This window comes from Coregonus lavaretus, assembly GCF_964263955.1.
Source record: "Coregonus lavaretus genome assembly, chromosome: 1".
NCBI lineage: Eukaryota > Metazoa > Chordata > Actinopteri > Salmoniformes > Salmonidae > Coregonus > Coregonus lavaretus.
The window spans coordinates 69,456,833-69,469,780 of NC_139988.1; the positions used below are offsets into that span (position 1 = coordinate 69,456,833).

The 12,948-nt window shown below is 40.1% G+C and overlaps 2 protein-coding genes across 3 annotated transcripts in view; one reads left to right on the forward strand and one right to left on the reverse strand.

Annotated features, from left to right (window-relative positions):
* The window catches only part of mapta (microtubule-associated protein tau a), a 36,910-nt gene extending 28,297 nt beyond the window's left edge, over positions 1 to 8,613 (forward strand). The window contains exons 14-17 of the mRNA XM_084163818.1: positions 544 to 625; positions 1,475 to 1,581; positions 5,293 to 6,956; positions 7,585 to 8,613. Of these exons, the coding sequence (XP_084019944.1) occupies positions 544 to 625; positions 1,475 to 1,581; positions 5,293 to 5,496 (393 nt within the window). The 3' untranslated portion in view covers positions 5,497 to 6,956; positions 7,585 to 8,613. The remainder of the gene's footprint in view (positions 1 to 543; positions 626 to 1,474; positions 1,582 to 5,292; positions 6,957 to 7,584) is intronic.
* A 3,327-nt stretch (positions 8,614 to 11,940) lies between these two features.
* Positions 11,941 to 12,948, reverse strand: part of kansl1a (KAT8 regulatory NSL complex subunit 1a) — a 38,744-nt gene continuing 37,736 nt past the window's right edge. For both annotated transcript variants that reach the window (XM_084165628.1, XM_084165627.1), the window contains exon 13: positions 11,941 to 12,778. In XM_084165628.1, coding sequence (XP_084021754.1) covers positions 12,581 to 12,778 — 198 coding nt within the window. In that variant the 3' untranslated portion in view covers positions 11,941 to 12,580. The remainder of the gene's footprint in view (positions 12,779 to 12,948) is intronic.

Genomic DNA, 12,948 nt, shown 5'->3' on the forward strand with positions numbered 1-12,948 from the left:
AGACAAAGAGCTTTGTGTCGAGAGACACCAGCCGGGCCCTTCACTCCGGGAGCCTGGCTGCATATGATGAGGTCATCAGATCCTCAGATCCAGAGATTGGATTGTGAAACTTGGCTGTTGAATATTGAGTTGATCTAAAAGCAACTTTAACCCTTCTGGATAGAAACTTGACCAAGGCAAATGGCAATGTACTGTATAACGCAATAACTGTATGTATCAATTAGAAATAACAGCAATGTCTCAATTTCAGATATAGCTACAAAGTTTGCATTCTAAATAAATGACAGCATAAAATGTGAGAATACATAATAAACTGAAAACACTCTATTTAAAGTATTCATTGAGTTTCAAATGATACAATTAAATCAGCATGGTGATCTTGACTTTGAGTCAATCGGTATTGTCCAGTAATAGTGTGTGTTTATGTGTATCTTGTTAACAAAGTTTTACTCTCCCCAACGACCATCTGACCTCTACTTGGAGGAAACATTTCATAAAATAATATGTATAGATTTTTCTGTTTTCTTTTATCTCCCTGCACAGGTTCAAATAGTCCACAAAAAGATTGACCTGAGCAATGTTAAATCAAAATGCGGTTCTACAGCCAACATCCACCACAAGCCAGGTAAGTCTTAATCTTAAAGGGACATTACACTACAGAATCAAAGTTTGTCATAAGTTTTTAGACTTCAAAAGTAGTCTTCCCCTCCCCAGTGGCATGTCCAGAACATTTTGAATGGGGTGGCCAAGGTGGGGCACAGACCCAGTTTAGGGGGCCATAAAATGTTGAACCTTAATTGATGCATGGTGGATTTTTTCAATATAGTTATGATGGTTCAAAGCATTAATGCTTCCGCTTAGGTTTGGTGTCTTCTAAACTTCCATCGGTAGTTTAAAAAAATATATTCTTTGCTCAATGAAGTCATCCACAATGTATACATCGCCATTTTAGAGTATCCCTGTCTTCTGTTTTTGATCAAGACAGGTGAGTGTCATTTAAAGCGGCGCTTGATTTCTGAGTCGTGCACATGAAGTGCAACACTTTGGGATGGACACCCAATAAGAGAAGACAAAGATACTCCAAGTTGGATTACTTCATTGAGTAAAAATGTATTTAATAACGGAGCATTTTCTAAATTACAACGTTCTACCTGCAACTACCAATGGGAGTTTAGAAGACATCGGTGCCTTCAAAGTCGAAAGTTCAGGAAGTACCTGACGGTGCTTTTCACTACCACCACTGTCACGGTGTATGGAAGCATTGCATATTACGTTACAATTCTGTAGCTATAGCTAGCTGCTCCCATGTGTCCATTTCCCTCTCTTTATCAAATTAGCTCACATCCAGCAGGCGGGGCACCAGCGAGCTGACTAGAGGACACAGAGGGGCAACAAATGGTTTATAGACAGGTCAATCATGGTAGCTGTAAATGCCTTTTTAACAATTGTATCATTTTGTCATTTCTGTAATAAGGTGGTGGGAATGTTGAGATAAAATCTGAGAAATTGGATTTCAAAGTCCAATCAAAGATCGGCTCCATGGACAACATTGGGCACGTGGCCGGAGGTGGACAGAGGAGGGTAAGACTACAAAACATTATTCTGGAACATCCCTTTACAGTGGTCCTTAGGGGAAAAGTAGGTATGTCCCTGGATTACACATCTAATATCAGTGATATGTTTATCATATTTTCCCTCTCTCCTGAAGAACTTCTCTATTGCTTGCTCTGAGCTTTTCTTTTATGGCATAGCCCCCGATTTGAATACCTTGCTTGGCAAATGCTCTGTGAAAATCAGTCTTGATCAAGGCAACCGTAACATGGCAAGGAATGGAAATACATCCTTGTTACAAATTACAGATATTACTTTGATAATCTATCTTTTCTTTATGAATCATACATACTAACATAGTGCTATGGGGTCCCATGGCTGAACTGACAGAGATTGCTGCTCCTGACATAGACCAACAGCGCTGTTGTTAGCTTGTTCTTGCATTAGGCTAAACACATGCACAGTATGTACTTTTGATACTTCAAAGTATCAATGATTGTATCTTGTTTGCCTGTCTGCATTTGACGACATTTTGAAGACATACATGAGTGTTAGGAATAGTGAGAGGTCTCATTGAAAATAGGCTAAGGCTGCATTGGTGTCCTGGGTGACTGTGGCTGCCTAACTGCCTGCTCTCCTTACCCTTCTCTCATCCGCTCTCCTCCCCTGTGTACTTCGTCTCACTGCTATCTGTTAATACCCACAATCTTTAATCCTGGCTTCCTGGGCCCAATCTGAAATCGATCCCTAGACCCAACACCCTATGCACTTGTATAAATCTGAGAGGTTTTAACTGGTACAAGTAATATGGTAGCCTATTAGAGTGCAAGGTGGTGCTATTACCATATTAGTTGCACCTGACAAATCCTCTCAGATCTCCACAATTGCGTAGGGTCTAGGAGTCCATTTGGTATTGAGTGCTGCTTTTCTTATCTAAGCTAACTGGGTTCCTCGCCTCTGCCACATTAGTAACATCACAGCTATAGAAAGCTTCTTGCCCTGTTCTCATTCCATAATTTATTTTCAACCTTTTTTTTAATCTACTTGAATTATTTATTTTCATCCAACTAAATATTTTGTTACTTACATCACCTGTCACTTGGTTTGTTTGTGAGTATTATTATATACAGTGCGAGTCAAAAGTTTGGACACACCTACTCATTCCAGAGTTTTTCTTTATTTTGTAGAATAATAGTGAAGACATCAAAACTATGAAATAACACATATGGAATCATGTAGTAACAAAAAAGTGTTAAACAAATCAAAATATATTTTATATTTGAGATTCTTTAAAGTAACCACCCTTTGCCTTGATGACAGCTTTGCACACTCTAGGCATTCTCTCAACCAGCTTCACCTGGAATGCTTTTCCAACAGTCTTGAAGGAGTTCCCACATATGCTGAGCACTTGTTGGCTGCTTTTCCTTCACTCTGCAGTCCAACTCATCCCAAACCATCTCAATTGGGTTGAGGTCGGGTGATTGTGGAGGCCAGGTCATCTGATGCAGCACTCCATCACTCTATTTATTGGTCAAATAGCCCTTACACAGCTTGGAGGTGTGTTGGGTCATTGTCCTGTTGAAAAACAAATGATAGTTCCACTAAGAGCAAACTAGATGGGATGGCGTATCACTGCAGAATGCTATGGTAGCCATGCTGGTTAGGTTTGCCTAACCAAGCAAAGCACCATCACACCTCCTCCTCCATGCTTCACGGTGGGAACCACACATGCGGAGATGTTCCGTTCACCTACTCTGCGTCTCACAAAGATACGGCGGTTGGAACCAAAACTCTTTAGTAGTGGTTTCACACAGTCTCTTCTGAACAGATGATGTTGAGATGTGTCTGTTACTTGAACTCTGTGAAGCATTTATTTGGGTTGCAATCTGAGGTGCAGTTAACGCTTATCCTCTGCAGCAGAGGTAACTCTGGGTATTCCTTTCCTGTGGCGGTCCTCATGAGAGCCAGTTTCATCATAGTGCTTGATGATTTTTGTGACTGCACATAAAGACATTTTCAAAGTTCTTGACATTTTCCGGATTGACTGACCTTCATGTCTTAAAGTCATGATGGATTGTCATTTCTCTTTGTTTATTTGAGCTGTTCTTGCCATAAAATGGACTTGGTCTTTCTTGATCTTCTGTATACCAACCCTACCTTGTCACAACACAACTGATTGGCTCAAATGCATTAAGAAGGAAAAAAATTCCACAAATTAACTTTTAACAAGGCACACCTGTTAATTGAAATACATTCCAGGTGACTACCTCATGAAGCTGGTTGAGAGAATGCCAAGGGTGTGCAAAGCTGTCCTCAAGGCAAAGGGTGGCTACTTTGAAGATTCTCAAATATAAAATATATTTTGATTTGTTTAACACTTTTTTGGTTACTACATGATTCCATATGTGTTATTTCATAGTTTTGATGTCTTCACTATTATTCTACAATGTAGAAAATAGTACAAAAATAAAGAAAAACCCTTGAACGAGTAGGTGTGTCCAAACCTTTGACTGGTACTGTATATTTTTTATTTATTTGTATTTTTTATGTTGTTCCCGTCACATGTTTTTGTTGCATTTTTATGTAATCTTCCCCCCATCGCTGGGTGTCCTCTGTAGAGAGAGAAGGGGAAGGAAGCAGGAGGCAGCCTCAAAGACAGCCCATCAAACAGGGGCACGTACTGCCCTTCCCCTGCCGACACCCCCCCACAGTCACCCCAGCCCCTCCCCTCAGCACACATCACACCCATCCTGATGAACCCGCTCATAAAGATTGAGGACTCCAGTAAGTACACCACATCCACCGGTGCCAAGCAGGGAGAATGCGTGGAATGTTGTGTGTACACTGCAGTATATCTTGGATATTGAAAGTTTATAATGCATCCCTGTCAAGGCGAATGGACACCATTTTCAAAATGCAGACACCAAATTTCAGGAGCAGGCAGCTCACATCTAACGCTTCAATTAACCTCTTTCACCTCTTTACCACCATAGGGTGCCATAATATTATCAGAATAGTCTGAAAACATTATCAGAATAGTCTGAAAACAAACATTTATTACTGTATGTTTGATCTTTTTGGTTCGAACCCAAGGAAAGTCATTGATTGCATACATATTCTGTGCAATAAATGGCAATTTGGCCAGAAAATACATTATTTTGCCCTTGAAAGTTACAGTATGTGGATGAGATTAGCATCATCAAATAAAGGAGTCAGGATGTTCACCCAGAATGCGTACTCTTTCCACTGGTATTTACCTAGTATTAATAGGAAACTTTGTTGTAACAATGTGTAAGTTCATTTACTTACTTCAAAGATTTTAACGAAATTGGTAATTTATTAGAATATATACCTAATATTTTATGTACAGTAAAATAAAGTGCAACCATTACCTCCGTGTGTATAGTCATGTCGATTTCGGCTGGTGCCCAGTGAGGCAGCCACAGTGTTTTGGTCGCTGCTCGTGTGTTTACTGTTTTTGTTTGCTAACTTGTGATTTGCAACAAAATGCATCAACTGTAAATTTGCTAATACTGTCCTATCATGTGTAATTGTTCTGTTTATTGTATTTATATTGTATATAGTGCATGTAGATGATGTGTAAATTCCTTTTTCTATATTCTGTCTGTTTTGTCTATTACTAGCAGCACCAATTCACTAAGTCAAATTCCATGTGTGTGAAAATAAAGGTGATTCTGATACCTTATATACCTTATGATATACCTTCTCTTCGATCGGCAGATTGAGAGCCACAAGCTGACGTTCCGTGAGACGGCCAAGGCACGTACTGACCACGGCGCCGAGATTATCTCCCTGGAAGACGACCCCCTGTCCCACCAGCTCAGTACCTTGTCCTCCTCCGGCTCCATCAACATGGCCGACTCACCGCAGCTCTCCACACTCGCCGACCAGGTATCTGCCTCGCTGGCCAGCCAAGGCTTGTGATTGGCTGATGGCACACGATGGCCGACCGGAAGTCTCCTGACCAACCACACTACTTCGACCACCCACTTTAGAGGAGTCGTGACGCCTGTCGACTTCCTCCTCCTTTTCACAGGACTTTTTTAGCTATACCCATCACTGTTTCTCTTCCATCACTGACTATGCGTCTTGATGCATTATTGTTAGAAAAGAGGTCATAAAAAATAGATTCAAGTAGGTCAAGTTAGATTATTTAATTTCTCTCTTGATCTATTTTTGTTGTCAATATTTGTACCGTTTGTATAAATGTCCGTTTAGGAGTTTAAAGAAAGAAAAAAAACATCCAAACAAACCAGATTCTTGCAAGTGTTTCTGGACATTTTATTTTAACTTCACCTATATTTAATTCACTTTAACTCAATAAATAATTTCACTGTCACAATGACTGCGATTTGAAGCACTTCATTTACACATTGCCATTTTGATGTGCAAATGATCTGTGATGGCTGTCTCCTGAATGGCTATTTGATATGGAAAAAATTGGTTTGAGAGAAGTGGGCCCACTTTTACAACGTATTGAACATAAGAAAACACATCATCCAGTTACAGGGTAGTATAAGGCAAAGAAGTGGTGAGGAAAGGTGGGCTAATGTAGCAAAAGCTCTCATTCAGACAGTAAAATGCTTTTAGACCTCCCCAACCTGCTGTCTCTGCTTTGGGTGACTCTATACACTGCATACCAAGGTAGTATAGTTTAGAGGTAAACATTTCCTTTATAGACAAAAGAAGAGAGATACAGAATGGTTAGCGTAGAAACTTTGGTTTGTGTTGGGCACACGCGTTTCTAATTGTATTCTGTGGATATGACATGTATTTGATATGGAAACATTTGTATTGTGCCTGCTACTGTCAGTTTTAATTTATTTTTTGATTTGACTCTGTTATGGCTCTATTGTAAATGCGTTTCAGCTTTTGTCTTATGCGGTGTGGCAGTTTACATTTAACGTATGTAGGCTACTAGAGACAAACTATTTGTTAATGTTCTAAAGAAGAAGACATCAATTAGAGGGGAATACTGAGTTACTAAATGTATAAATTAACAGGCTTAGCTATGCCAGGCAAATTGTCCAACCAATTATGGGTCGTGTCATTTAACGTAAGACTCATCATTTCAGTCAGGGACTGATGCCTAATTTTTCACTAATTTAGCTTTAGATCACAGTAACAACGCTTTCTGAACTTTCAATTTAATGGACATGGCTTTGTAAAATGTATAGGCTAACTGCCTCATAGTCAGTTGAGCAGCCAAGTACTAGAACCAAAAGTCAATAGAAAATACTGACAAAACAGGCAGTCAAAGGAAAGTCAAAACACAGAAGAAAAATTGCTGAAGTGACATGAAGAAATCGGTTATATTTATCATAATAAACTCTGCAACGCATGTAGTGAAATTAACGTAAAAACATGCACAAAAAACATAGCTTGTCCCAAGATATTAAAGGTAGACGCAGTGGGGCAACTTCCTGCTTGCGCACGATGGTTGAGTTTCTGCCCGACTACATTGCAGACACCTGCCAGATCTCACAATGCATCTATAGGTGTTTAACTATCAGCTAAACACATCATATGATATAGCAATCTGGTGCCCGACTGCACAGTCAATGATGTGGCATGCAACCTTTGGTTGATGCTATCCAACGCCTGAGCAGGGGAACACAACCATAATAGTGTGTTCAAGACAACTGGAAAATCGTGATGTCAGTGATCTTCAGGTCAGAGAAGTCGGAGCTCTAGGATGATGCCCGAATTTCTGAATTGTAATTCCGAGTTGGATGACGGTTGGTTCAAATCTAATGTTTTCAAGTCAGTGCTGTTTCCTTTCAGAGTTCCCAGTTGTCTTGAGTGCGTTGAAGTCGGAGGTCAGAGATTTCCTAGTTCCGAGTTGTCTTGAACGCACCATAAGCAACAACTGAATTCCAATCGCCCAAGACTGCCCCTATTGGTTCTTTCAGGTTTGCACCCTCCCTTGAGGTATGTCCACATTGGGAGGAGCCAATTGGCAGTCTTGGCAGATTAGCATTATGTTGTTAATTGATTTTTGTAAGCAGGAAGTTGCCCCACTGTATGTGATGATGTCATATTGCTCACTCACATTTTTTACCCTAAAATGTTTAACCATCTGTTACATGGAGCAAGGTACCTTTCGGATATATTTAGATTTAGGCCTACTAATTGCCTGTGCACGAGCATGCTCGTCACACTTTCCTCAACTTGTCTCACGGGTTATAAAGCTGTGGTCCTTTCCCTGAAACGTATACGACGAAAATTTACGAAACTGTCTCATATGTTCAAATACGTAAGAAGTGTTTTATCCTAATGTAAACCCACGGTGGTTCACCAATCACCACTATATTATTCTCATCATTGATTGCCTTCCTAACTCCGAGCAAACATACCATCTAAAAAGTCCTTGCATGCATTTCATGTAAGAGTAAGCGGTCTGCCTCTCCTTTTACACTGTGCTTTCATTGAATATCCTGTAATATCTGATTTGTCTATATAAGGATACACGTAGGTATTAGTGCGAGGGAATAGAACCCAAAAGGCAACCCTTTCCGTTATGTGGAGATTAAGGTGCATTGATAACATAAGATTTTCCAGTGTATGTGTATGGTTGACTTGTATTGCCAATATATATTTAATTGAGGACTCAGAACTGGCCAGGGCATTAGAGAAAAGGTGTGCTTGCAACACTACAATCTGCATGCTAAACTGTTGGTTACTTTTCATCATAATGGACAACATTTGTTTGAATGTGTTAAATGGGTATGTGCACTGTATTCTGTGTGGATTACTGGGACTAATATGTTGGAGGGCAGGTACTGATAAGTTCCAGTACTAACATTATCAGTATTCAAGGGAAAAAGTGGGTTTTTTGGTGGTCCTCTCCGCTAGCCTCTGTCCTGAGGTCAATGGAAAGGGTTTGCAGTAATACATTTCATCATCACCCTTTTGTTATTTTTGCCGCTGTACAGTTGTGTGGAAAATGTGATTGTTGATATTGTTATTGTGCATTTTATCAATAACTGGTGTATGATGATTCTTGTCGCTGTGAATTTAAAAATAAACTGTTAAACCATGTTTTGTCCTTCGCTCTGAAATCTCTGGTTCACATTACTGACAGCGAAAACATCTGACAAATGTTTGTGGTCAACTATCCCTTTAACTCGCACTGTTATTTCCAATACTGAGGCATCAGTCAAACGTACATTTTGTGGTTAACTATCCCTAAACCCTCTACAGTCTAAGCTAACATATTGAATTGTTTTATTAAGGTAATACCAATAATAATTTAGCTATTTGATTTTGAATGAAGTACCAAACTGTTCGGACACTACAGACGATTTAGTGAGAAGACCGATTTTCGGGATGTCTCATGGCCTGACAAACACTGCTCTAGCTCTGCAACCTTTCACTGCAGATGAGGAAGTGCGACATCGGCAGATGCGGTGCAAAAAACAGATATGTTCTCAACAGTCTCAATATGTTCTCCAATACTGAAACATCAGTCAAACTTTGATACAAATATTGACTGCCAGGCCACACTTAGGCCTTGTGTACACCATTACCAGATACAATAACGAGGACACAATTCTCTCTGAATTATGAAGGGTTTACTATTGATTGGTGTATACTAGGAAGTGTTCTAAAATATGGTATGTTATGGAAATATTGCATGTGTACTGAGTCCTAAATGAAGCATTTCAGTCTGGATGCTCCATGGGGACATGCTTCAGTAAACTCAGATATCGTGCATGGACAGACGTCGTTAAAATGTAAGAAATCTTATAGGAATACCAACAATTCGTACATATTTTCCTGTGAGATGAAAGGTGTTTTATTAAAGAAAATTATGGCATTTTGTCCACTATCAAAGTCTCAGGACAGTCAGGTTCAGAGGATACGTTTGGCGCAGACAAAGGGAAACGTGTTCTTGCAGGAGAGATCATTCCACCTACCGGCTTTGGTACCGGCACCTCCACCCCAGTTTGTGACAACAGTGTTCCATTCCTCTCTCATTATTAGGCTATTTTGGATTAGAGTTGACGAAGTCCACCATGGTCCTGTCAGATCAAATCCAAGCACCTTTCTTGTGGAGATCACTCAGCCTATCCAGTCGGTCCTCTTTGCAGGGCTTGCTGATGAACTCGTACTCTTCAGAACTGTGCACTGAGGCCAGGTTCGTCCCGTGGGTCAGGTAATGCAACTCTGCGTCAGCCCAGGTCAATCGTGTGGAGAAGGGCTTAAAGCAGCGGCTGAAGATTTCCCAACCACTTTGGCAGGGTTTCTGGGGCTAATATGCATCCTGGTCAGTTAAGGAAGTGCCCTGCATGGCAGCTAGAGCCAGGCTAAGGGTACAGACTAAATTAAGAAGCGTTGACATGGTGAAGATGTTTCTCTCCGTCACGAGGTGGGTAATAGGATGAAGTATGGTCTTAGGGTCTGCACTGAAGCTCTGGGACTGTGAGAAGAGCTGGGAGGCAGGCAGTCGGTCCTACCCCTTTATCTCCTTTAATGAGGGTGGCGGTGATAGGCATGAGGTCATTGGCAGATGGTTTGTGGACGTGGCACATTCACTAAGCTAAAATACATTCTGATTCTGTCTTCCCAGTTTCTTCACCAAGGTACATGGTGTACAAAGAGTACAATTTAGTTTTACAACAAAGAAGCATTTGCCTCCTTCATTGCCACAAATCATGTTCAGAAATTGCAGTGGTGGAAAAAGTACCCAATTGTCATACTTTAGTAAAAGTAAAGATACCTTAATAGAAAACTACTCAAGTCAACCAGCAAAATACTACTTGAGGAAAAGTCTACAATTATTTGTTTTTAAATATACTTAAGTATCAACAGTAAATGTAATTGCTAAAATACTTAAGAATCAAAAGTATAAATCATTTCACCTTCCTTATATTAAACAAACAAGACAGAACCATTTTATTTTTATTTTATTTATTTACGGATAGCCAGGGGCACACTCCAACACTCAGAGATAATTTACAAACGAAGCATTTGTGTTTAGTGAGTCCGCCAGATCAGAGGCAGTAGGGATGACCAGGGATGTTCTCTTGAGAAGTGCGTGAATTGGACCATTTTCCTGTCCTGCTAAGCATTCCAAATGTAACAAATACTTTTGGGTGTCAGGGAAAATGGAGTAAAAATAACATTACTTTCTTTAGGAATGTAGTGAAGTAAAAGTTGTCAAAAATATAAATAGTAAAGTACAGATAGCAAAAAAGTACTTTATAAAGTATTTTTACTTAAGTACTTTACACCACTGACAAAATGTTATCTAATGACTACAATACTGAACAGAGGAGTTTGAAACAGCAGAAACTGCTTTATTATATCAGCTATTTGTCCATAAAAATGTTTTTTCACCTTTCAAAGATAAGCATTTCTCATTTACGGTCAACGTCTGTGCATTCATGAGCGTTAATGGCCATGGTACTTTAGAGGCACGTCCCCTTGCAGCTTCTAGATCAGGGACGTACATCTTAATTTGATCGGAGTTGACATCAACCATTACACAAAGTTGTAGTAAACCTGTGCAATGTTTTCCTATAGATAACGTGTGAGAAAGTTAATGAGAACACTGACAATTATCCCAAGTTTAACAAATGTTTTAATGGTACTATTTACAAAAACAATTCTGCCTTTGATTAGGTTAACTGCTGCAACAATTGGACCAGTACATTTACATCTTGCTTTAACTACAAAACAAAGTACAGGGATTGAATGACTGTGGCGTAAAAACAGGTGTAAAATTATACAACCATAGATTTTGCATAGCAATTAGTTACGAGGGGAAATGGTTGTGTGGTTATGACATTGTGGGGTGGCAACAGAAACACACATTCTGCAACAGAGTAGTCTCTTTAGATCAGATCGATCTTCTGAGGGGGGCAAATATGTTCTCAGCATTAGAAATATTCCCTTAAAAACTATCAAACCTGAGGTCTGGGTTGCTTCTAGCAAAGAGCTGCTACATATGGAACACACTTATTCTTGTCAAGTTGAACCAGAAACAACTTAATTATCAACAAACATTTTCCAATAAATCACCAGCATGTAGCCTCATACCAATGTCCGGAAAACAAAATGAAAAATATTACCTATGTGATTTTACCATTTGAAATAAATTTGAATATGTTGACATAATACACCAATGATCATCTGAGGAAAAGAGAAAGTAAACTAAACCGATGGTAGGGTCATCCCCGATCATCATCCACTTCCTTTCCCTGTGTGGCAAGTTCCTGTTCTATGGTGATTTGATTAGCATGGTTTAGCATGTGGTAGTGCTCCCTGTAGGTTGGACAAGTGCTTAGGACACCCTGGTTCGTCTCTACCGCAGTCACTCTAGCAAACAAGACAGCGAGAGCTCAGCGGGATCAGAGGCGCAGGGTGCTCTGCAAAGAGATTTTCTAAAGGAATGATTACTGTCCAAAACACAAAAAGAAAGACTTAGTTGAACAGACAATATAAAAAAAAGTGTCAGGAAAGGAATGACAAACAAAAAAAGACAAGCAACCCAACAAATCTACTTGGCAATGAAAGAAGATGTGCTCCACGATTTCTAATGCCCACCCTAGAGAAAAAAGGACACACACAACATCCCAAATGTACCTGTTAATTGGGGGAGTATGAGATTTTTTTTCTTGTTTTGTTATTTGTCACGCCACTAGAAAATGTACATGGGAAATACAAGCAAACTAGTCAATAGAAAAACACCCTTTGGCCATACTTTGAGGAGTTGGCTACATAGTGCGCTACAAGTGTACACACCACATATGGAACACCACTAAGCCCCATGTACAAAGTTTTAGCCTACAACAGAAAATATTTTTGTAACATCAAGAGTGTCGGGAAAGGCTTCCATCTTCCGTATAATATTCACTAAAAACTGTGAAATAGTATTAGACTGGTGTTTGAATATCAAACAGGAATCCTTTTAATAGCCTTTTTTTTCTCTTCGTTTTTGAGGTTCTGCTTGTTAATGCCAGAGAGGGGTAGGGGTTGAGGAGCACCTCGGCCTGTCAGTCATTCATTGGTGGGCATGGCCCTTCTGTTTGGGGGCGTCGTCATCATAAGGCAAGGGGCTATCTGTGTCGTAGCTTGTCGACGGGCAACACGAGACGCTGCGCTCTCGCGAACTCCTCCTCTCATCTTCCCCCTCCACCTCGGGCTCCGGAGCGGGGTCCTCGGGCAGGGGGAAATTTCGATGCTCCCACGGGGCCACCGTCTGTTTCGGGGAAATCATTGGGTCAATTTAAGTACAACTGAAAACCATGAAATCAACAATTTGTTAATCAAGTTAATCTAATGATGCAAATTGATCAAAAAGATTGTTCTCGCTCTTCACTTTCCAACATTCACCAAATGAGAGCTCAGAATGTACAGCAACGTCCTAGT